The sequence below is a fragment of the Sycon ciliatum genome, chromosome 13 (genome assembly GCF_964019385.1).
Source record: "Sycon ciliatum chromosome 13, ocSycCili1.1, whole genome shotgun sequence".
Lineage (NCBI taxonomy): Eukaryota > Metazoa > Porifera > Calcarea > Leucosolenida > Sycettidae > Sycon > Sycon ciliatum.
The window spans coordinates 4,751,395-4,774,713 of NC_088655.1; the positions used below are offsets into that span (position 1 = coordinate 4,751,395).

Here is a 23,319-nt window from a genome sequence, read left to right on the forward strand (position 1 = left end):
AGTTTCGGGCATACATGTATTACACCAGGCCCTACAGGCGCGTGCTCGGCGATGGGCACGGGGGGCACGTGCACCCCCAAAATTTTTCAATCTGATCCAAGGCAATTGTAATGTATGCAAATATGCTCTAAAATTCAAGAAAGGTTGCAAACAAATTGCAGAAAATTGCCGGGGGGGGGGGCTCCCCTCGGCTCCCGTGCACCCCCCTAGTTGGGGGGCCGAGCACGCCCCTGCCCTACTACTAGGACTAGCAATCAAACGATTCAAACTCAAAGTCAGTCATGTACGCGCGAGATTTGCATGACTCTGTCTGATCGATTACTCGATCATGATGAGCTTCTGAAAATCTCTCACTGACGCCTTCAGTGTCGAGGCGCCGACGTCGCGACATGACACACTCCATGATCCAACTACTGGATTCACTGGCCAGAATAAGCCACTTGAATCAGCTGTGTGGTGGATAGCAGGCTAAAATTAGTGGCGGTCAATTCATCAGCCTTGCAAGCTGTTGAATGGTGTAATCCCAGCACAAGTCGCTATGTCTAACATAGCTGTTCGCTATCATCGCTTCCGCGATGGGCAGGTCTGAGGTTGTTGTTGTAGAAGTTTATTTAACGTCGCACCACAAACAGGCGATTTCGCCTCCTTTGATACATGTGGACGACAGAAGGAATGAGAGAGAGAGGGGGGGGGGGGGACAGAAGTATGGAGAGAGGAAGGGTAGAAATAAATAAGCAATCAACCTCAGGGCTACACCAAAGCAAAAACGGAATGGGAACATACTATATACAAAATTGCTTCATACATATATTGCAAAACACGTTTACTATTCTTCAGTCCGCTATACCACAGAAACACACTAGCCGAAAAGCATTTAAACGGAGCCATGATGCGCTTTTAGCAGGGCACAGAACTGAAGGTGGCTGGGCTCGGAACGGAGATCAGGCGGGAGCTGGTTCCACAGGACTGCGCCGATGAACTGCATGTACAATCATCATGTACATGTACTTCCAAAGAATCCATGATACTAGTAAACCAAAAACTAAAAGAGTAAAGATCTACTGACCGCGTAGAGCCATTGTAAACCTCTAGCCTAGGCTCTACGCCTCGTCTTCTACCTCCAGCTGCCACTAGGCATGGGCCGGTAATGCTAGCGTTATGCCTGGCATTATAGTCCCTTTTTTCCAGGTGGCATAATGCTGGCATTTTAAATTTATAACACCATTTCGCATGCAAAATTGGCATTACAAGCATAATTGCCGGTCGACAACGGTGTCATGCATGAAGCTGGCTAGGTCCAGTTCCGAAAATCGTGCATCTGAACCCGTCCGGCTTCGTCCGCAGACTTGACGTTGCAAATCAACCTTCTCAGTGGATTGTTTCAGACAACATGCTCACTGATGTTTTTAAAAGTTTTTTTCTTCTACGCTTTGGCCCTGATCCAAGACGGCCTTCTTAAATCGACTTTTCCCACTTTCAAACTGGACTAATAATTGTGTCATTTGATTCATTTGCTTCGTCCGTACAAGAGGCTTTTCACAATCAGTGCTAGCATCACCAATTACGGCCGAGGGATTCTCCGAAAGTAAACCAAAAGTTTAAAGCTGCCCACGTATTTCGTCCACCCATTCTTACCAATCAGTAGGGTCCAGCGGATAATGCTCCGAAAATGTTCGTATAATGCTAATCATAATGCACCAAAAACTACCTTGTAATGCTGATCTGTATAATGCTTCAACAAGGCTATAGGCACCGGCGGATAATGCTAGCATAATAACTAGCATAATGACCCATGTGGGGAAGACCGGCACTGCCCTAGCATAAAGCCTCCAAATGTGACCTTGTGTAGCACAATCGCGATATCGATGTGTGAAACTAGCACTACGTCCAGATGAAAGTGTATGCTGGTTTGCTGCGTTTACGGAGTTGTTCAAACTGCACTGACTTGTACTTGGAGCTAAATATAGCATTGTGCACACTTTTTGCAAATTTGATTTCCAAATTATTATATGCAATGCTTGTCTTGAAGTTCAATGTCAATGATACGGCGAGTCTTTTCCAAGTAAGAACGGTAGTTTGTAATTATTTTGGCCTTCAACTTTAGCATGTTGAGTCGTTGTTGACAGTGAAATTAATTATAAAAGTGGTGAGTCCTTCGCTATAAGTGAGCAAACTAGTTGTACTGTCGTAGCTTGTCGTAATTTGTTGGCCCGATGGCAGCTACGGGAGACGGAGGCTCTGGTTTTGAAACAGAAGATGAGAGCAGTGAGAGTGATGGCTTTGTTAGCGAAGAGGGAAGCTCTGACTTGGAAAAGAACGCGGCAGCCGACAGTCTTCCAGCAGCACAACCAGCTGCTATTGCCCGCAAAAAGTCGTTTGCAAGAAGTGGAAAGTCGAGCGACTCGAGCCAGAATTCCGAAGCAAAGCGCGTGAGAGTGTCAGCTGGGAAATCCACCGCAGCTCCTCGACGCAGCACCCACGATCGGATAGCAGAATTCCCAGGCGAGTACCTCTCAGTTTCTGCGGGGAAACTCTACTGCACAGCTTGTAACTTGACGATCAGTATCAAGCACAGCATTGTGAAAGCGCATGTGAATAGCCAACGACATGTGCAAGGAAAGGAGAGTAAGAAGCGGGCGAAACTTCACCAACAGGCAATAACTATTTCGTGGAAAAAGTTTTCAAGTGAAAGCACGTCTGACCTGGCGGGAAGCGGTCTGTCACAAGCTGTGTCCGAAGATGTTGTTGTTCGGCGGGCCAACGTTGTTGAGGCTTTCTTAAAGGCTGAAATTCCGCTCTGTAAGGTGGATTACCTGCGCCCTCTCCTGGAGAGTGGTTACGGACGTTTAACATAATTATAGCACTCACATGGCTCAGCTGATTCCATTCCTGCACTGCAAGGAGGAAGATGAATTAAAGAAGGAGATATCAGGTGCACCGTATGTGGCTGTCATATTTGATGGAACTTCCCGCCTGGGAGAGGCACTTGCAGTGGTTCTGCGGTATGTGGATGCGGATTTCAAGATTCATCAGAGACTTGTTCGCTTCCATGTACTGGCAAAGAGTCTGGCAGGCCTGGAGTTGTCACGGGAGTTGATCACTGTCCTATCTACAAAACTTCAACTGTCTTCTGGGAAAGTGCTCGCTGTGGTCCGTGACGGTGCCGCTGTTAATGGAGTAGCAGTACGGAGTATGCAGGAACTTCTCTACCCACAAGTCATTGATGTCAAATGCGTGTCCCACAGTTTGGACAATGTCGGCACTGCTAGCATTATAACTAGCATAATCGCTCCAAATAACTAGCAGTGCTAGTAGCACAATTTCCTCATATAACTAGCATTATCCGCCGGTGCCTAGCTAGCTATAATGCTTCAACAAGGCTAGCTATAATGCTTCAACAAGGCTAGCTATAATGCTCTTGCTTTGGAACAAAAAATGGAAGGAAGGCTGCACATTGTCAAACTTCCAGGAAAGGACGCATTTAGTCGATCTGCCTCTGAAGCTGCTACAATACATGTATCTCTCATGAGCTCCACCACTTCTTAGCACTATACGACTGGATCGAGTCTCCATTGGTTGCTCTCCACTCCAACTTTCATGCAGGGCTGTGGCTGAATAGTGGGTGTATCAAATCTTTTCCCTTGCTTATCCATGTAGTGAGAAGTGAAACCATTATTGCTGGTGGTCATTTGGATGCTGGAAGCATATCATGGGAAGTGGTGTTCCTGCCTGCAGACAAGATGTCACTGCTTCCACTCCGTGAAAAATGCCAGTCTTCATCTGAAACAGCTCAAGTGAAGCCAGTCGACAAACGATCTCAGATCGAGATCCCTCCCATTTGCGGAAATCCTGAAAACACATGGTCAGAAGTTGTTTTACCGCTCTACATCCTCTTGCGCTGTCTTCTTCTCCTGAGGTTGCGTGGAGACAAATGGTTGGCCACAATACTTTTCTTTTCTGATAGCACTTGACTGTAGGCCTTGCATTACAATCGTCCACGACGAACTGTACGTGCTTCACCAGGAAAGTAAGACACCCGCTGCTGAGCACTCAAATCGTCTTGGTAATGCGTCCATGAGAAATTCTAGTTCTTTTCGAGCCTGCTGATCTGGACTCGGCAAAGGCAATTATTTGGAACAAGCTCTTTCTGTATATAGCCGCTCCTTCATCTAGGTCCAAATTTATCAATAGATGAGTGCTTTCTTCAGTATCGCTAGAGATATGCTATGGTCAGAGCCTATGGCATAACAGGAAAACTCCTCTTCGTCTCTTTGATATTCACTTCGCGTACGTCTAGTCTCCTCCATGGCTCTCCATGATTTCTAAAAAAGAACTCCTAGTAAATCATCGTTCCGGATATTGTGTAACAGCCTCAGTTGCAACGTTGGGCATGCTACATCACCTGTACATTTACCTGACATAAAGACTTTATGTAGCAATGGCATTACATGTATGAAGTCAGGTAAATGTAGCATTAGCGCTAAATGTGTTAAGTGTCTACAAATCACAAAGTTATGTGCCGGTACAATACATGGTGTTGCACCTCATGGCTTTAACCGATTGTTGCCAGAAACCTTATATTTCCCGACATTATCCACTATGGAACTCGTTATGCCGCTGAAACCTCACATAATGCTCGTCATGTTCCTTTCTAATGCTCCATAATGCTCTGATGCTCGGATAGTCTCATAATGCCGAATATAATGCCGGCATTATCCGCTGGACTCTACCAATCAGTGGCTATAACCATGATATTACGTGACACCCATCAAACATCTGCTGCAATCTACATACCGGTATTAAATGTACATGACACAAACAGGGCATCGTTTGATGAGTGTTTTTTGAAACACGAAACTCGGAGTCACGAGAAGGATTTTTGGTCTCTGTTGTTCTGCCCTGTGTGGTAAGCTCTGGCCTTTTTGAGTTATTGAGCACTATTGTATTTTCAGCAAAGACTCCAGACACGTTGTCTACATATAGTACATAATTATTATAAATGTATGTGAAGGTTTCACTTGATTTTTACTGTACTACTTGTCTAATAACATTTCCATGTCATGGTATTATAGATAAACTTTTGTTTTGTGCTGGCACGAGGAAAACATGGATGCAGTGAATGGGATTTTCGGTCTTTGACCACTTGCTGGTGAGCTGATCTACTCACCTCCCACCGCTTTAGGAGCTGCATCTGCGCCTTGATCCTTGAAGGGTGGTGGCGTTCCTACGGATGCGGAAAACCCGGCTTCCAGCCGAGTCTCACGCGAACCGTGAATTTTTTATTTTTTTTGGTTTTGTTTTGTTGAAACATGTAATGTTATTGGTTTACAGCATGTTACAAGGTGGGAGACCACCACCGTGTTCGGAAACACAGTCACCTTACTACACCCATACTGTTCAGATTGTCGTGAAGGCCGAGGCGCCACTAACCACCATGACCACGGAGGTTGTAATACAATGTAGTAGTAGTAGTAGTAGTAGTAGTAAGAATAAAGATGACCGTTTCCGAACGCGGTCGTCTCCATCTTGTTACATGCTGTCAGCCAACAACTGAACATGTACATGTATAGTAATACAGTGCGTAGTAGGTGTAAGGGAAGGCCCCTGTAACAAGAACGAGTGTCCAGAAGAGATTGAGTCGAGCAGCAAGACGAGTGTCTTTTGTATTTCGCCGAATTGTGAACGATGGGCTTGATGGACGTCACGTGTGCTTAGCATGCCAGCCAAGATGCACCAGCTCACAGACATGCATTCATTGCAGAGTTTTCAATCCAAGGCAAGGGACGGTTCGCAATGTACAAGTACGTTGTATTCTCAATCTCAACATCGTGAGAGATCGCGTCTTCTGTACCCTCGCAGAAACCCTGTGAATGTCATCCGAGGAGACAGCACTTCTAGCAAAACGTTGCTTGATCCGCTATTTTCGTGCAGAGATGCATGGATTGGTCGTGGTGAACATGCGGAATTTTGACTCTTGGGTACTACAATGTCGTGATTGTTGTTTTGGACGACGGGGAGGGAGGTTGATAGCCACTGTGATCTGGTGATTGTTGCAGGGAGAATGAAACCGCTGGGAGTGTCGACGGGGAGCTCGGTTGCATCAGCTGACGGCCCAGACTTGAAAAGCAGCTTGCCCGGCCCCGAATCGGACAGACTACAAAATGAATAGGTCGGTCATCATCATGATCATGGTCATGACATGTGGAGTCTACATTACACGGTCGCGTCTGCATGATGACGAGTCACGGTAGCTACGTAGGGGAGTATTACCGGTCATCATGCACGGATTTCCCTTGCGGATGATTCATGCACGCGGTATTTCCCCACTGATCGCGCACCCTGTGATTCAGTGTGAAAACGCAAGGAGCTCTACATATACCAAGGACTCAGGTACGTACATAGTGTATCATGTGAAGCCTATGGTGCGAACAAAAAACTGTTTTCTAATCTTCGGCTGCGCGTTGTTCATCTGAGATCTTCCTACTTGTAGCTACAAGCTGCTAGTCCTTCGAGGTCAGAAGCCTGATAGAAAGCGATCAAGCTTAGTCAGAGGTGCTGCGAAACAAATCGCTCCATCTGACATTCCGCATAAGACACTGCAAACGCTTCGCTTGGCTTCAGACTTCTGTCGTCGTTGCAGTGTATTTTTTGTTGGGCGTTTCATAATCCCGAACAGCTGTAGACTGGAGAGCGATCCATACCTTCTCTGCTTTGTTCTTGCAGATGTCAACAGAAAAAGGTGAAAACGATTCGGATTGGTTGAGCTGGTTCATCAGGCCAGGATTTTCAGTCCACAGCGCCACAGATTTTATGGGACACTGACAGTCACTGCTAGGCGGGAGTGGAGTATCTTGAATCTGTCTGGAGATTGGTCGCCTTTATCCTCAGCTCCGCTAGCAGAGAGAGAGAGAGAGAGATAATATATAGGGAGCCAAGTAAGTAACAGTTGGTTTAGCGATACCGGATAGTCATCGCGCACTCAGCTCAGCTCGGACTCTTTCAGAACGAAAGAAGAGGCTGTCTGGTCCCTAGCTGATGCCCTCTAGGCTAGCCTCCGCTATCTCCCTTGTCCGCACGTCGTATCATATGTGGTACGGAGTAGACTACAACTGCAGGGTATCCATTCCGTGCTTGGCGTTATTCGCTTTAGTTTAGTCCAGCAGATCGAGCAGATCAGTTCAACCGGGTGCAGCAGTGCAGCCAGCTCGTGTCCAGAAAATGTCATCGTCTTCACAAGAGCTCGACGAGGACCAAATCGTCGCGTGTGAGCAGGCGGCCATGCAGGCGCTGATCTCGACCATCAGCGACACGATCGACGCCAGCCACATGCTCATGTACTTCCAGCAGGAGAAAATCATCGATCCCAAGGAGAAGGAGGCCATCAAGAGAGGCCATCCGACGCGAGACGAGCTCAACACTCGATTTTTGGACTTGGTTTGCTATCAGAAGTTCAACTTGGGTAACATTACTGCCTACCAGTGCTTTGTGCGCTATTGTATCAAGAACAGAGCTTATCCCAAGCTCAAAGAAAAGCTGTGCCGCGAGTTTGAGAAGCAGAAAGCGCCAACCGACGCGCCAGGTAACTAACTATTAAATTTAGCCTGTGCTGGCGTGTGTGTGTATGTGTGTGTGTGCGTGCGCGTGTATGCGTGCGTACGTGTCCGTGCGTGCGTACGCGTCCGTGCGTGCGTATGCATGCGTACGTATCTGTGCGTGCATTGGCACGTGTGTGTATGCATGTTTTGTCCAAAGATCGTAGTGGAATGATGAATGTCAGAATTACGAATGACAGTCCCGCACTCATTTCTTTTTTTTTGGGGGGGGGGGGGGGGTTGCCCGTAATTTAATTGTCACAGTTTATCATGACCCTACAAACGTACCGTATGTTTGCGGGGCGAAAGTACGGTTGTCATTTTAACTTCACTGCGCGTCCGCGGTTTCCACCTCACTGTCTCAAAGACCCACTGTACATGTACATGACTGTATTTGATCACCGTGACACAAGTTAGCAATGGAACAAGGCTGAAACTAGGCTGAAACTAGGCTGAAACCAGACTGAAACCAGCAGGCTGAAACCAGACTGAAACTAGGCTGAAACCAGGCTGAAACTAGGCTGAAGCTAGGCTGAAACCAGGCTGAAACTAGGCTGAAACCAGACTGAAACCAGGCTGAAACTAGGCTGAAACCAGCAGGCTGAAACCAGACTGAAACTAGGCTGAAACCAGACTGAAACCAGGCTGAAACTAGGCTGAAACTAGGCTGAAGCTAGGCTGGAACTAGGCTGAAGTTGTATTACTCAGATTTAGCTCGGATGTTGAGCCAATGTAATCGTGGATATAGAAAAAGAAAGGACCAAAACGTAACATGTAATGTTAGGAGTTATGACCAAGTTATGACCAAGTTCAGGGTATTCCCTGTCAGTTTTGTACCTTGTTCTCCCACTTGGTAACTATAGTATTCAGTGTCTGCTCCAGAGCCGGGTGAGCCGGGTAATCGACCCGGCTGGGCGGCGCTTGGACCCCGTTGAAAATATAGTACCAGGTCATCTGTGACCCGGTTGGTACTTTACACGTTCGAACTTTGAAAGGACTAGTACATGGCTTGTATGTGGGACAGATCATGCATAGGCGCGCGTCGAATACATGTGTACCCGGCTCCGACCCGGTTGAAATGGTTGCGCCAGGTACACGTGTACCCGGCTGTCCTACAATCCTAGAGCAGACACTGGTATTATGTGGTTACTTTGTTGTACAGTTGGTCACAACTCGTAACATTTGCCCCTTCCCATATTTTATATCCATAGTTTCAGTTCGAGCACTCTGGCAAGGTACGTTCGGGCCTGGTTTAAATCTGGCTTTGGAAATTTTTATTTTTCATTGCTATCAGGTTCGGCCTCATTCCCTCTGTGCTGCGCTGATGAGTCCACAAAGGACGAAACGGTTCTGTCCGTAGATTGAGTATCCATAGTTTCATGGATATCTACCAATGCTCAGACAAAACTTTCTCACGTATCAACAATGCGGTGTTATTCCAACTGATGGCTATCACAAGAAACTGTTTTCGGAAATAACCCACCAACTTTGCCTTCATGACTGTGTGTTTAGAATGAGTGCGCAGTTCATCCTTTGTCATTTCTATAACAATGATGTCATTTCTATAACAATGATGTCATTTCTATAACAATGATCGCGTTGTGTTACATGTATCTGCTGTGTTTGTCCGCAGCGCCATACGTTGCCCGTGTCAGCTCGCCCAGCGAGGGTTACGAGCCGGACCGCGTGTCCATCACGTCCAACTCCACCGACGCGTCTCCGTTCTCACGGCCTGGCTCCTCGCGTCTGCCCAACGATAGCATGAGCAGCTGGTCGGCCATGTCAACGCCAAACTCGTCGGGTCGCCAGTCGGCAACGCCGGCCACGGACTTCTCGCCAGGGCAGACATCCGTGACTCCCGTCACTCCCGTGCAGCGAACAATGCCGCCGGTCAGAGCGGTTGACGACGGGCAAGGCGCCCGAAAGCTCATCCCCGAAAAGGTAGTGTTCCCACCACTGGCCGATACACTGCCGTCGCCACCGCGAGCACAACCCTCTGCTGCTGTTGTTGGTGCTGCTGCTGGTGGTAGTGGTGGTGGTTCCGGCAATGTACCAGCGGCATTGTTCACGCCGTCGCGAGCTCCTCATTTCAACGTGCAGAACCTGCCGTCCCGCCAGCCCACCTCCACCCTATCTCTATCACCGTCATCGTCCTCGTCGTCCATGTCCATGTCGACTTCCAGGCAGGGCTCTCTTGTAGCAAAGGAGAGTGTGTCGTCATCGTCAGCCTCCGATGGCAGTGACATGTACAAGTCACGCTCATCTCCATCAAGTAAGCGAGGAGGCGGGAAAATCGGTTATAGACACAAGCGTGCATGCATGCATGCTTGGGAAGGCTTTTGTTCTCTGCTATCTTGTCGTGCAGAACAACAGTCAAAACATGATGTTCCCTTTGCTTATCGGTCGTGCGGCCCGTGTGTGTGTGTGTGTGCGCGCGCGCGCGTGCGTGCATAACCGTGTGTCCGTGCGTACGTGTACGTGTGTGCATGTATACATAAGTATTATGTGTACACAAAGGCACATAATGAAAACCTTGGCAAATTAGCAAAGCATATTGCCTCTGTGTATTGTGTGTACAGTAAACTTTGCGTATAACGACACTCGGCGGGGCATCAGAACAGTGTCCTTATTCGCAAAGTGTCCTTATACCCGAAGTGTCCTTATACCCGAAGTGTCCTTATACCCGAAGTGTCCTTATACCCGAAGTGTCCTTATACCCGAAGTGTCGTTATACCCGAAGTGTCGTTATACCCGAAGTCTCATTGCAGGTATAACAGGTAGATAAGACTTTGCTCTGGGAATGGAAATGCTGTCCTTATTCGCGAATCGTCGTTATATCCGCAGTCGGTATTAGCGAAGTTGACTTTATGTGTGTGTATGTGTCTGTGCGAGTGCACTCACTCATGCGTTCACTCACATCTGTCTGTGCAATCTCGTTGTCATGACTGTGCATCTCCAGGTGCTCAGGCGGTGTATCGTGAAAGTCCCTGCGGCCAGCCATCTTATGCAGGTCAGTTACCCGTGATGTCGCGTGTTATAGCCGGGCGTATCCCTGTAGAAACCGATGTCAGGGCTATCGGGCAACGGTGTGTGTGTGTGTATGTGCGTGCGTGCGTGTGTGTGTGCGTGTGTGTGTGCGTGTGTGTGTGTGTGTGCGTGTGTGTGTGTGTGTGTGTGTGTGTGTGTGTGTGTGTGCGTGTGTGCGTGCGTGTGTGTGTGTGTGTTGTATCAGATCCACTCTGATTTAGCCACCCACACTAGTAGCAAGTATTACCTTCACTGGGGGCAGGGGTACCTGCAGTTGGATCCCAGGACGGATACCCTGATGCCGTCAATCCTTTTTCTGCACCTTGTCCTCACCCACTTACTGAGGTGTGGTGAGCCCATAAGTGGGATCATTTTCAAGTCCACCCAGAGTTTTGGGGATTTCAGGGGGTGTCGGCCGTTGGGCGGTTCAATAGCCAATTGAGTCATCTTTCCAAGATTCCTTTTGAGTCTCTCTCCCCTCTCCCGGGGAGACCCACGTGGCCAGTTTTGGCAGTGAGCAACAAGTACAAGTACAAGTACAAGTGTGTGTGTATGTGCGTGTGTGTGTGTGCACGCATGCGTGCGTGCGTGCGTGTGTGTGTGTGCGTGTGTGTGTGTGATGGTATGTATGGCGAAATTTCACTCCATACTTTTACAAGGAGTCACCAATGGCATGTGTGTCGGGCTGCTCTGCTCTGGGTGCACTCATCGCATTGCTCATAGTCGACGCTAGGTGGTTGTAACGACAAATTGCGAGTAAGAAGATAACACTATACAGGGGTATCGGACACGCTATGGGCACTACGCTATTGACCGTACTAGCACCACTCTTTGTCCAAAGTACAGTAAACACCTGTAATGGCGACCACTCGGATATGGCGACCACTCGACCATGGCGACCACTTTTCCTTGTCCCGGACGCATTTACATTCAAAACACCTCGGATAAGGCGACCACTCGCTCAACGCGACCGACGACCACCCACCCGCGACCGTGTTGCACAGTGCTAGTCATGTAAATGTACGCATGGCATGGTGCACCAGGCATGGTAGATCTACACATCAGTGCAGGAAGTGTAGATGTACATGGTGCATGCACAACATTTGACAGGGCTGAGGACCCCAGGCACATGAGTCGTGCTAGAGTAGCATAGGTGTGTGCACTGTGATGCACTGATCAAAATGATGTATCACATGTGGATATGGTCACATGCTCCACTGAACCTGGATAAGAAGACCACCTGGCCACGGCGACCACTTTTTCTCGTCCCTTGACTCCTTGAGGGGTCGCCTTAGACAGGTTTCACTGTACCCCGTGAATCAATGCAATGCACTGATGTGGGCTCTGAATTTCCAGAAATTTCGGCTCAGCCACCCCTCCCTCGCGCGTGAATTGTACTTCAGATGGCTGATCGTACCACATCAAATTACCTTCCGACGCCCCTGCTATGCAACGCTTTCTTGACTCCATGCTTTCAACTACGGCCACTTGCAATGCCCTTCTGTCTGACAGGCCAAATTTGAACCACAATGTTGGCGGCCGTCGATGAACTTTCATGGATTTATTGTGAATGGATGCAGCGAATGGGATTTCCGTCTTTGGTGGTGGGTCTGATCTACTCTGGGGGGGGGGGGGGGGGGGGGGCTGCAGTTTTCAACGGGTACGTTTCGAGGTCCACTCTTCCAGGGTATGCTTAGATGCTTGTGTGTATGGGGGAAGGAGGGAGGGGATGACAATCTTTTTCCCGGTTCGCGTGAGACTCAGCTTTGAGCCGAGTTTTCCGCATCCGCAGGAACGCCATCACCCTCCAGGATCAAGGCGTAGGGGGATGACAAACATTACAGAAATAAAGAACAAGAGAGAGACAAGCACAAAGACAATGACGGGACACCATTGAGTATTCTGATGTCTAACTGTTTTGCAACGTATCCCATTTCCGTTTGTGTGTGTTCCAGAACGTGCATTTCAACCAGGAACCGAATCCGTGACACCTGCGTTGGATGCAACCGCCGCCTGGGTGCGCTCAACAGGAAACCCTTAACCAAGCCGTCCTTTCCTTTACTGTGTATGGATTGCGGATGTGATTGCCGTGGCCATGTGTGAGCGATGCTGCGTTGACCAGGTAGAGGCTGCTAGTCAAGGCCAGATGGCTTACTCAAGGCTAGATGGATTACGTTAGATACGATGGTGTATCAGATAGGTACTACCGCTCTTTGTCAGCACTTGCCTTTCACGTGTTTTCTGTGTGTGTGCGTGCGTGCGCGTGTGTGTGTGTGTGTGCGTGTTATGATGTGTTATGGTGTGTCACAGGCACATTCAAGCATACAAACATACAAACACACACACATACACTCATGATTTTCTTCCCTTGAGCTCTCACTTTGCCGTATAGAATAAACTGAGAGACTGGACCGCTACACTACAAGTCCGCATCGCTGCTACATATTATATTCACACGTCTGCACAGGCTGTCACAAAACTGTGGTATGAGTGTGCATGAGGCTTGCTCGGTGCAGCGAAGAATACAGTGTCAGCCAGTTTGGTCTGCACTGCCGCTGCACAGTGCTACTGTGTAGGCAATGCTTATGCTTGCCAATGGCAGGCGACCGTGCGCTTTCATGCCTGCCCATCATCAGCTACACAAGGTCATGCTTTCTATTTTTCACTTCCTCCTTGCACTTCCATTATTTTGAGACCAAAGCAAGCATGTGTTGGTATTCTAGTTGTTAGAGAGAGAACGGGGGGGGGGGGGGAGAGAGAGAGAGAGAGAGAGAGAGAGAAGAGAGAGAGAGAGAGAGAGAGAGAGAGAGAGAGAGAGAGAGAGAGAGAGAGAGAGACAGAGACAGAGAGAGAGAGAAAGAGGGGGAGGGAGGGAGGGAGGGAGGAAGGGAGAGAGTGTGAGAGAGAGAGAGAGAGAGAGAGAGAGGGAGGGATTAAGGGAGAGAGAGAGTATGTGTGTATGTATGTGTGTGTGTGTCTGTGTGCGCGCATGTACGCGTGTAAGTGTGTGAGAAAGAGAATCAGAATGTAAATTAAATATTTTTGCCACTTGTGTCATGGCAAGGACATTACGACTTTCTGAGGTCAGTCTACTTACCAGGTGCCATGCTCTGTTATCATGTTAACCTTGCATGCAAGCAAGCCGCAGCCCAGTATTAGGCCCTCTTCAGTCTACGTACATAGAAAATCCAGTAAGTAAAAAATTTAATTATCGTGTCCGTTTCCGAAGGGAGCTCACGACGGCCGCTAATACCCGGTAAACCTTTGACTCTGCGCAGTTGCGCCAGGAGATGTCTGAAGCAGGGAATCGTACAAAGTGTGTACGCTTGCACGACTGCCCGGTGAAAATACGGTAAATGCAGGAAAGTTGCCTTGTACAAGGGTTCGCACCCTACCCGAAAGGATCGGGCAGCTTTTTAGGCGTCCTGCCAGATTATTGTAGTTGTCTTGGAAACTTCTATGATAATGTGACTTATAGTCTGTTTTAAGTACCTAGTCTGAAGACGGCCGGGAGGTGCCTGTTGTGTCGTACTCACATAAGTGACATAGCCGTGAGTTTGAATCTAACTCCTGACATCATGCATGCTGGGTCATGAACAATACTGCATCAGGATGTACAGACCTAACCATGTAGAGAAATCTGACCTCATCGTCGTCGGGTATCAACCTGCTGATACTGATGTCAATGATCCAACTTCCGGTCTGCATGCCATAAGCGTGAGCGCGTCCATCAATCGAGCTGGCCAGCTTATTATTAATTTTCTACAAGTACCCCCTCCCCCCCCCAACCTCACACACACATGTACCCCTCCCCCCCCCCCAACCTCACACACACATGTACCCCCTGGCCTCCCCCCCCCCAACCTCACACACACATGTACCCCCCCCCCTCCCCCAACCTCACACACACACATGCACATGTTATACGTGTAGCACAGTCAGGCTCGCACCACCTGGTCCGAGGTCCGGGTTTCAACTGTATGAATGATGGGCCTTCCGGGCCCTGTAAGGGTGATACGTAGGGTGAGAATAATAAGTAAAATAAAAAACCCACTGTGAAAGATAGATAGAAATGATTTGCATCGGCTTCTTTTGGTGTTAAAAAAACACACATACAAAATACTACTCAATCTGCCCCGCGGCTATTGTCGTAATGAGACAGCTTCAAGTGCGCCTTTAGCACAGTTTGGTTCGGGGTAAAAATATTTTCAAGTTCCTTTAAAATAGTCATAGAAATCGTCACAGAAATAGAAACATAGAAATCGTCACAGGAAACTACCAGCCGTCGCCAGCCAAGTGCAACTCACGTCACATCCAACGCCCATCGATCGCATCTCCGTGGCAACCTAGAGAATAAAGAACCCCAAACCTAGGCCAATCGCAGCGCTCGATACTGCGCCGTCTGGTCGCGTGTGCGTATGCGCTTGATGGCCATGGGAACGTAGAGACCGATGATGAGCAAGATGAGCACACAGCCGATGACGACTATGGAGATACACAGGAACGCCAGTTTGGCGTGCGAGTTCGGTGTCCCACTGTCGTCCAAGTCGTCAGAGTCTTTGCCGCCGTCGGATCTGATCACGTTCCTCGGCTTGGAATCGTCCGAGCGCTGGTGAAGTGCGGGTGGTTGTGCGGGATCATTCACCCTTGCAGTGCCTACTCTCTTGGTTGGGGCGGCCTCGTGGGTGGATGGCTTTGCTGGCGTTGCGGCGTCGTCGTGGCGAGAGTCAGCGGGAACTGCGACCTTCTGTGCTCCGCCACTCCTCTTCTTGACACCTGGTCAAATAGAATGCGAAATATTGCACATGCGGGCGCACGCACGCACGCACCCACACACACACCCACACCCACCCCCCCCCCCCCCCCCCACACACACACACACACCGTGTGTGCATGCATGCCCGCGCACATACATAAATAAAAACTCAGACAAAGTACAGTACCGTCGGGATCTGAAGAACGGCCAGGCTAGAATTTCACCAATCTTTAAGAATGGTCAGTCAGGGCATAGCTTAAGTATTTCATTTAGCTCGGACAAATGTCCTTCCGTTTTGAAATCTGTCCGGACATGCCCGGACCTTTTCCACAACACATTTTCAGGGTGTTTTTTAGTAGTACTGAAGTATATTCACAATGACTCATTATGTGGACGTATCTCACACATTACTACTACGTGGGATATGTACAACTCGCCAATTTATTTGTATTAGAAACTGAACTATTTACTGACGACAAATGTATGTACAAGAAAGCGTTGCAGTCAAGAATTCAGTTGCAGCTGATATTCTTACACGGCGAGGAAGGCATCCCAGTCTTCCAGGTCAAGTGCATCGCTCATCTCAGGTGAGGAACTGATGGTGCCAGTAGCTTCTGGAGCACGTTCCCTGGGGGATCTGCGACATTTGTCAGCCCACCACAGGTCCACAGCGTGCTGTGCATTGAACTGGCTTGCTGGTGGCCCATTGATGGCTACTCTGTCTACAAACTTGATGCACACGGAACACTTCAAACATTCTGCTAACAGCCGATCGTTCTTCTGCCGGTCATAACTCAGCCCGGCGGAAGTAGTCGGCTCTGCATCGTTGTCCGAGATCCACTTATCGCAAGTAGCGGCCTTCACATCATGGACTTTTTGCCCGGCGGCAAGTCCTCTGAATCTCCCTTTCACTTTCCAGAAGACATTCTAAAAGCCTATCTGCATTCCTGGTCAGTGAAAGAGTGAAAAATAAAAGATGACATCTTCCTCTCAAGAGCGAACAACTGCACTAGCAGTAGCAGTCCAACCCATCGATTCAAGTGCGAAGTCAACCCCAACGGTCGAAAGTGTGAATTGACTGTAGCAACAACGCGTTGCTACAGGCGGATCAAGTAAATATAGTGCAGTCTACGCCTGAGACTACGGTGTACGTGTTAGTTGTACGATATGCAAGTCGCATTTGGCACGAAGCTCCGAAGAAAGCCCAACTCTGAATAAAGGTCGCTGCTCTTTTTTTACTTTTTTGACCGGACAGTCCGACACTATGCCGGTGAAATTGAAAACGTCCAGTCAGTGGCCGAAAATGGCTGGAAAATGTCCTCTGTCCGGCCGTTAATCTATGCCCTGGGTCTAGGCTGCATGTTTTGCAGATAAGAACGGAAACCGTACGGTACACTATAATGTACAGGTCCTCCCTCATGATAACGAGTCTGGTTATTACATAAACCCCGATAGTGAATAAAAGTCTGAAATCCCCTGGCAAAATGCGGTCTATCCAACTGTTTACAGGTCCGGTTACAACATAATTCGTTAGTACATAAAATTCATTATAACGACCCTTTGCTCAGGACCCCGGAGTGCCAAACCCTCTGTGTATGATGATTATTGACCATTCAGGACCAAGGCCAAAACACACAGTAGGAAACAGAAGACACAACTTATAATATACATGTAGTCGTAGATATGCACCGTCTTTTACATCCAAGGAAGAGCTATTTTGGAGATTTTCAATTATCTTATAACGAGTTGAAGCGTCGACAATTTATGTTGTATCCAGGGTAACTCGGTAAGCACAACTTAGTGCCTATTACACCTTTAGCTACAAGTCCTGTTACAAGATAAGTCTCGTTACAAGACCAACTTTTTCATGGCCCAGAGATTATCTACTAACGAGCGAGGACCTGTACACTCAGACGTACTGAAGTACATGTTTTAAGATGTATTCATTTCAGCCCTAGTTTTATGGTCGAATCACGTGTTTCAGGGACATGTACATTATCATATTGCGTACAACGCAGGATAGCGTGTGCGCAAACCGAGTATATTATGTCATGGTCGTGCTGTGGAGTTGTACAAGCACAATGAGTTGCTGTCAGGGAGCGCTATTTTCAGTACTTCGCTGCTGCATAAAACCGGCTAGAAACGTGTATCATGAACCCTACAGCATGTGATGTGAGTTTTCTCAGCGGGAGACCCCATAGAAAGGCTATCAGGAGTTGCACAATCTAGGCAGATTCTACTCTTTAAAAAGATGCAACAGCGTACACTTTCCAAAAACAGGTATGTTAAAAATCTCATACAAAAAGCCAAGCTCTTACCGTCCTCTAAGCCCTCGCCTGTGGCAGAGCATGTTGCCAATAGCAACATAAGAGCAATGGCGGCCAAGCCAGGCAAGCCATAGCAGCGATGCATTCTTCCTGGAGGAGCAAAAACAAGTCCAGGAATGCACAAAATTTAATGTGCATAAAACAATGACCCGCATTCAGTTTTCCCCACCATGGCTGGTTAAAATCGCCCGCATCACATGTTTATTGGCACTATGTCATCGTGATTGTGGAATAATAATAATAAAAATAACAATAATACAAAGATGTACAGGGACACACACACAATGTACATACATGTACACAAGTGCGCACACACATACACACGCACGCATGCCCAAACATGCACACCCACACACACCATACTCACTCGCTTAGAAGCCCGTCCCCCCCCCCCACCCCCCCCCCCCCCCCCCTGGAACGACCGTAAATAATACAAGCCCCTCTTGAATAGAAGCCCGGACTACTATTCGCAAAGCCTGGGGTGACCAGGTAGTGCCATGTATCACTATGGTAAGGTCAGGTGCATGCAAACCATCTTGTGCATGTTTATTGTACATACATGTCAACATACTAAGGGAGTTGCAGAAGCTGGAGAGAGTGCTTGATGTGCCTAGACACAGGGCCTTATTTAAGTGAATTCGAACGTCTCTTATCCGGGCACATTGGGACCGAGCACTGCCCGTATCTCTTAACCCTTTGCCGACTGAACTCAATGTATAATTATGGAGAATTGTACCCTCAATTTTTAACCTTGAATTGCACGTAACTTTGGTTTCCCTTGGACAGTTGTCATCGTCTTGGGCATCCTGTAAATCCCATGACCAGAGCAACACTATCAACTCAAACTCGAGTGCACGAGAGCGCTGGACCAGCGCAACACTAAGCTGTTTGTACCCTTTGTGTTTGCAATCATGATGGTCAGCACCCATAAGCCATACGTTAACCGGGACAGGCTGATCCGCGAGTGAATGATAGTCATGAGCCAACATAGCTACCCTGGGCCATAAGCACCGGCGGATAATGCCGGCAGAAAAATTGGCAGAATTCGGTACTTTTTCTGGTAAGTTTCATGCATGTCTGGTATGTGGATAAATAAATGGAGCAGAATTCGAGGAATTGCCCGCCATAAGGTTTGTATGGTTCTGCCAATTTCACTGCTTTTCGAGCAGAATCTGCCACCTTTTCCAGCAGAATCCGCCGGTGCCTATTGGGCCACAGTACATGAACTCAGGCGCATAGCCCGGGACACAGGTGCATACCCCCCCCCCCCCCCACCCCTCCAAGCCTTCACTCTTCGCTCTGCCGGTGCATGTTTGGGCCAGATGACCTCCCAGGATCGCAGTTCAGTGCCTGCTGTGATGGCAGAATCGACAGTGCCAGTGTGCAAAAATCCATTTGTATTTGGAGATAGATGTTAGCTGCACTGCTGACTTAGCTGTATGCATGTACACTGCAATTTTAAATACAAACCTATACTGCTTGAACTACTTCAAGAATGTTTCTACCATGACCCCCCCCCCCTTTCCTCCCAAAAAGGTGCACCAGCAACGGCAGTTGCGCAACCAAGCTACAAAGCAATTTACGTGTAGGCTGGAATGACCCCCAGTCAGGAAAACTTGGGAGTTTCGGATATTTTAAAGATCTATTGCCTGCTACACCCGTCTCTCTCTCTCTCTCTCTCTCTCTCTCTCTCTCTCTCTCTCTCTCTCTCTCTCTCTCTCTCTCTCTCTCTCTCTCTCTCTCTCTCTCTCTCTCTCTGTCTCTCTCTCTTTCATCACAGCCCATTCGGCTCCCTTCTCCACCATCAACCTACGCTCTTGTTCCAAGGAGACGCTGACCTGCTATTGCCTACAAGGACAAGGTTCGCTCACTGCCCTCCAATCACCATACGGTATTATTATATTCACAGGCTCATCGATTGCCTTCGTTCGTTCCCATTGCCAGCATCTGGATGTCGTCAATTACTTCAGTGCTTTCCCCTTCGGGCATGGTGAATGCATAAGAAGATACCCCAGGTTACCAAAGCATGAATTGACCTCAGGTAAGCTGCAGCTCGAGGATGGAAGCAACGCGCAAACACACTGACTCACCTCCAAGATTTCCTCTCGGTCGCGAAGAAATTCGCGTCGCTCAAGGCACCCGCCTGGATCGACAGCCTCCGGTTCCCCTCGCTTGCGACTCGCACAGCGAGGAGCTCTCAGCTGGCCAATCCTCTTCTCCTGATGGCTGCCAGCGGAGTGTTGCAATGGCTAACACTATAAAATGAAAAGGACTCTCGTCCTCCAGATCCAACCTGAGCCGAATATGTTCGGATTAAGTTAGTTTCTTGGCATGGCAGTTCACACTTCCCGGTCCTTCCGGAAGGCTCAACCGGAACACCTGATCTGGTCTGCTCTGCTGACTGATTTTACTCTGAACCGGTTTCCAGAAATGTTTCTTGCAACACATGCAGTAAACCGAGCGGGTTTTGACCCTACAGGCTAGGTTCACCCCAAGGAATGCAGAAGCATCCATATCCGGACCCAGCAGGCAGCAGCTCTGCTTTTAGCCCCCCGCAGTCCGCAGAGCGGTGGGCTGACCGGTGACCCTGTCTGTACAGTCATCTACATATATGTAGGGCTAGGCATATAGGGCGTAGCTATGTGAGGTATAATAATCTCGGAAAAGGTGAGGGTTCAACGGGGTACACTAAATACAACCGATTCGCCACACCCGTAAGGCCTTGGCTCCAGATCTTGGCCCCATGGGCGCCAATTGCGGTACGTAAGCGCGCTTTGAGAACTTCGGTAGCCATATATGCCTAGCGTGGCGATCTGCAGAAAAAATGAGGGTCCAAATGGGACGCGATGAGACTCGGATCGGCGAATGCCGCGGGGCCTCCCAGCGCGCCAGCGGCAGTGGGTGATGGGCACAACGACATGACGACGGTAGCTTGCGGACAACATTGGTGGCATGAAGCCTAGTGACTGCCAAGCGTCTTGGCGCGACGGGCGAGCAGGACAGTGTCATGGTGGAACTTGTGACCAGGGCTTCTGATCCCAGGTGGTGGACGCCGGAATGTAGTAGTGCAATCGCACAAAAGCATTCAGCGTGGAAGAGGTGGAGCCGCTCAAAAGCCAGTGAGACACTGAAAGCAGCCTATGTCCAGGCAGTTACCAATGCTGTGTCAACTCTGCAGCAAGCCCAACTTTCCTGGGAGGAACACCTCAAGCAGAAGCTTCGAACAGGCAACTTGCGGGACAAACAGTGGTGGAGTACCATTAGAGCCGCCGCCGGGAAGGAACGACACTCTGACATTCCTACTGTAGTATCCCTGCCCGGCCAATACGGAAGCAATACGGAACTTCACCGTATGTATATTAATTTTAGTGTATCTCCGCATATAAGCGTACGGCGTCTGCTGAATAAAAGCGGCTGCGCATTTCTGTTTAGATGAGATTTTGATAATAACGAGCTATTCAACCTCCAGGTGTGCACCGGAGAGAAAATTATTTATTTGCCGCTTCTTCTTTAATTTAACTTCTAATATATCCTAGGTGTGTACCTAAGAGAATAATAATAAAAGATAACTCGTGTTAATTGCACCGCGCCTACCACTCGGCTACCTGTTACACTACGCTTGTTGATTCCAACCAGCGTGAACATCTCACAGCCCGCTCCAAGGCTGAGTGCTTCGGTACCTACTTCTCGCAGAAGTGCAGTCTTGGTGGTGACGACTTGAGTCCCACTGACATTCCAGACCATATTCCACCTACACCATTATATCAGTTCATGGACGTGCACTTCAGGGTTCCCATTGTCCGTAACACTTGTCCAGACTCGACGCAGGGAAGGCTACGGGCCCCGACCAAATTCCAGCTCGTGTCCTTAAGGAATGCTGCCATGAATTAGCACGTCCCCTGTCAACTCTCTTCTCGCTCTGTTTTCGGTCCGGTGTCCAGCCAGCGGCCTGGAAAACAGCGAATGTGGTACCAGTGTACAAGAAGGCTTCTCGCTCCCTGCCAGCAAACTATCGCCCGGTATCCCTCTTGTCCATCTGCTCTAAGGTTATGGAAGGAATCATTTATCACCAGCTAGTAAACTACCTTGAGCGCCACCACCTCCTCTCTGCACGCCAATTTGGCTTCAGACGAGGCCTAGGAACAGCCGACCTCCTCAAGCCTTGAATCATGAGTGGACTCTCACCACTGGAAGTGGAGGATGCTCGATGGTTCTTGCGGTAGATATCGCAGGCGCCTTCCACAAGGTATCACACATCGGAGTCACCTGCAAGCTGCAGACACTCGGCATCCGTGGTAGAGCCCTGACCTGGCTGACAGATTATTTGTCTCTCAGGAAGCTACAGGCTGTTGTGAATGGCCAGAGTTCGTCGCCCTACCCTATAGAGTCAGGAGTACCCCAGGGGAGCATACTGGGGCCAACTCTGTTCCTCATCTATGTAAACGATGCGGAGCAGTGCCTAGCTCCTGGATGTTCACTGGCCACCTTCGCCGATGATACAACGGTCTACACCTGTATTGGATCACCGAAACTGCTCCCAAACAGTAAGAAGAGCTTACAAGCCACCCTGGATGCGCTCCATGACTTGGGCAAGAAGTGACGGATCAGGTTTGAGCCCACAAAGTCACAGCTCATGACGATAGCCCATCAGCGGCACAGGTGGCCTATCATGGACCTCACGTTTGGAGATCACACTGTGTCTGAGCTATCGGAGGTAAAACTCCTCGGCATCACATTTGACTCGGGCCTCTCCTTCAAAACCCACCTCCACAACACAGCACTCAAGGCGAATTCCCGCCTGGGCTTCCTGCGCAAAGCTGCTCGCGTACTCGATGGTGCTGGTAAACGAACCGTCTACAGAGGTTTTGTGAGGCCAGTCCTAGAGTATGCCCTCCACATTCTTGGCCCTGATGTCCTCCTCCAGAGTTTGGCAGCAAGGTGATTGGTCGCCGCTCTCAGCTATATGTATAAACTGATGTGTCTGGCAGGGCCACCGCAACTAACGTCGCTGGTCCCCCCACAGCTTCCTCCACGAACATTTCCTCGAACTCAGTCCCACCACTGGGTGCGCCACGAGTCTCAGCTACAGAACGTCCTCCCGGCTTCCTCTCCTGATTACGTGCGACGGTGCTTCCCCTACAGCATCATTGACGAGTGGAACAACTTACCCCCAACTGTGCTGCAGTCTCCGCCACGCCTGACGGCCCTCCAGTCGTTCAAGGGCAAGGTACATCAACACCTACGACAAAGCCGCTGGTATTGAGCTACAGACTCGCTGTAACACCCCATATACCCACCTCACTTATCTATTTACATGTGTTTCGTAATCCCGTCCATGGTGCGCTGGATAGCGCTAACGCCGAGACCCTAGGTCGGCCTTGCTAGTCCCGCCTCACCGGCACAGGCTCCCTGAGAGCCCCTACTAGTACATTGTCTGTCTTTCTCCTTTGTTGTCTCGATCATTATTTTCTTTTGTCTTCTTCTTCTCCTCTCTTTGTGATGGTCTATCAGTAGGAGGTGCATTCTGTAAAAAAAATGCCCCAGGGGCTGCTGTGGCTGTCGACGTCGGCGGGTCGTGAGGTGCGTTCGCAGGCCTACATGGCGCTCGGACAACTGC

At 49.0% G+C, this 23,319-nt stretch overlaps 2 protein-coding genes across 2 annotated transcripts; one reads left to right on the forward strand and one right to left on the reverse strand.

The window, feature by feature from the left end:
• Positions 1–6,459: 6,459 nt before the first annotated feature.
• On the forward strand, positions 6,460–13,336 carry LOC135830099 (uncharacterized). Its single transcript, XM_065342488.1, has 4 exons — positions 6,460–7,579; positions 9,226–9,864; positions 10,552–10,602; positions 12,575–13,336. Exons 1-4 carry the CDS (start codon positions 7,219–7,221, stop codon positions 12,658–12,660), a joined length of 1,137 nt encoding a protein of 378 aa, XP_065198560.1. The 5' UTR covers positions 6,460–7,218; the 3' UTR covers positions 12,661–13,336.
• A 1,221-nt stretch (positions 13,337–14,557) lies between these two features.
• Positions 14,558–20,048, reverse strand: LOC135829676 (uncharacterized). The gene is made up of 3 exons (XM_065342062.1): positions 19,793–20,048; positions 17,694–17,792; positions 14,558–15,395 (listed from the first exon to the last, which is right to left on the reverse strand). The coding sequence occupies exons 2-3, from the start codon at positions 17,785–17,787 to the stop codon at positions 14,989–14,991; spliced, it is 501 nt and encodes a 166-aa protein (XP_065198134.1). The 5' UTR covers positions 17,788–17,792; positions 19,793–20,048; the 3' UTR covers positions 14,558–14,988.
• Between the last annotated feature and the right edge of the window lie 3,271 nt (positions 20,049–23,319).

What these genes read in the sequence shown, in the direction of transcription:
- LOC135830099 (XM_065342488.1), top strand. Translation starts at nt 7,219, where the DNA reads ATGTCATCGTCTTCACAAGAGCTCGACGAGGACCAAATCGTCGCGTGT. An exon ending in AGCGCCAACCGACGCGCCAG is followed by an intron (nt 7,580 to 9,225) that starts GTAACTAACTAT and finishes GTTTGTCCGCAG; the next exon opens with CGCCATACGTTGCCCGTGTC. An exon ending in GTCACGCTCATCTCCATCAA is followed by an intron (nt 9,865 to 10,551) that starts GTAAGCGAGGAG and finishes GTGCATCTCCAG; the next exon opens with GTGCTCAGGCGGTGTATCGT.
- LOC135829676 (XM_065342062.1), bottom strand. Translation starts at nt 17,787, where the DNA reads ATGCATCGCTGCTATGGCTTGCCTGGCTTGGCCGCCATTGCTCTTATG. An exon ending in AGGCGAGGGCTTAGAGGACG is followed by an intron (nt 15,396 to 17,693) that starts GTAAGAGCTTGG and finishes CTATTTGACCAG; the next exon opens with GTGTCAAGAAGAGGAGTGGC.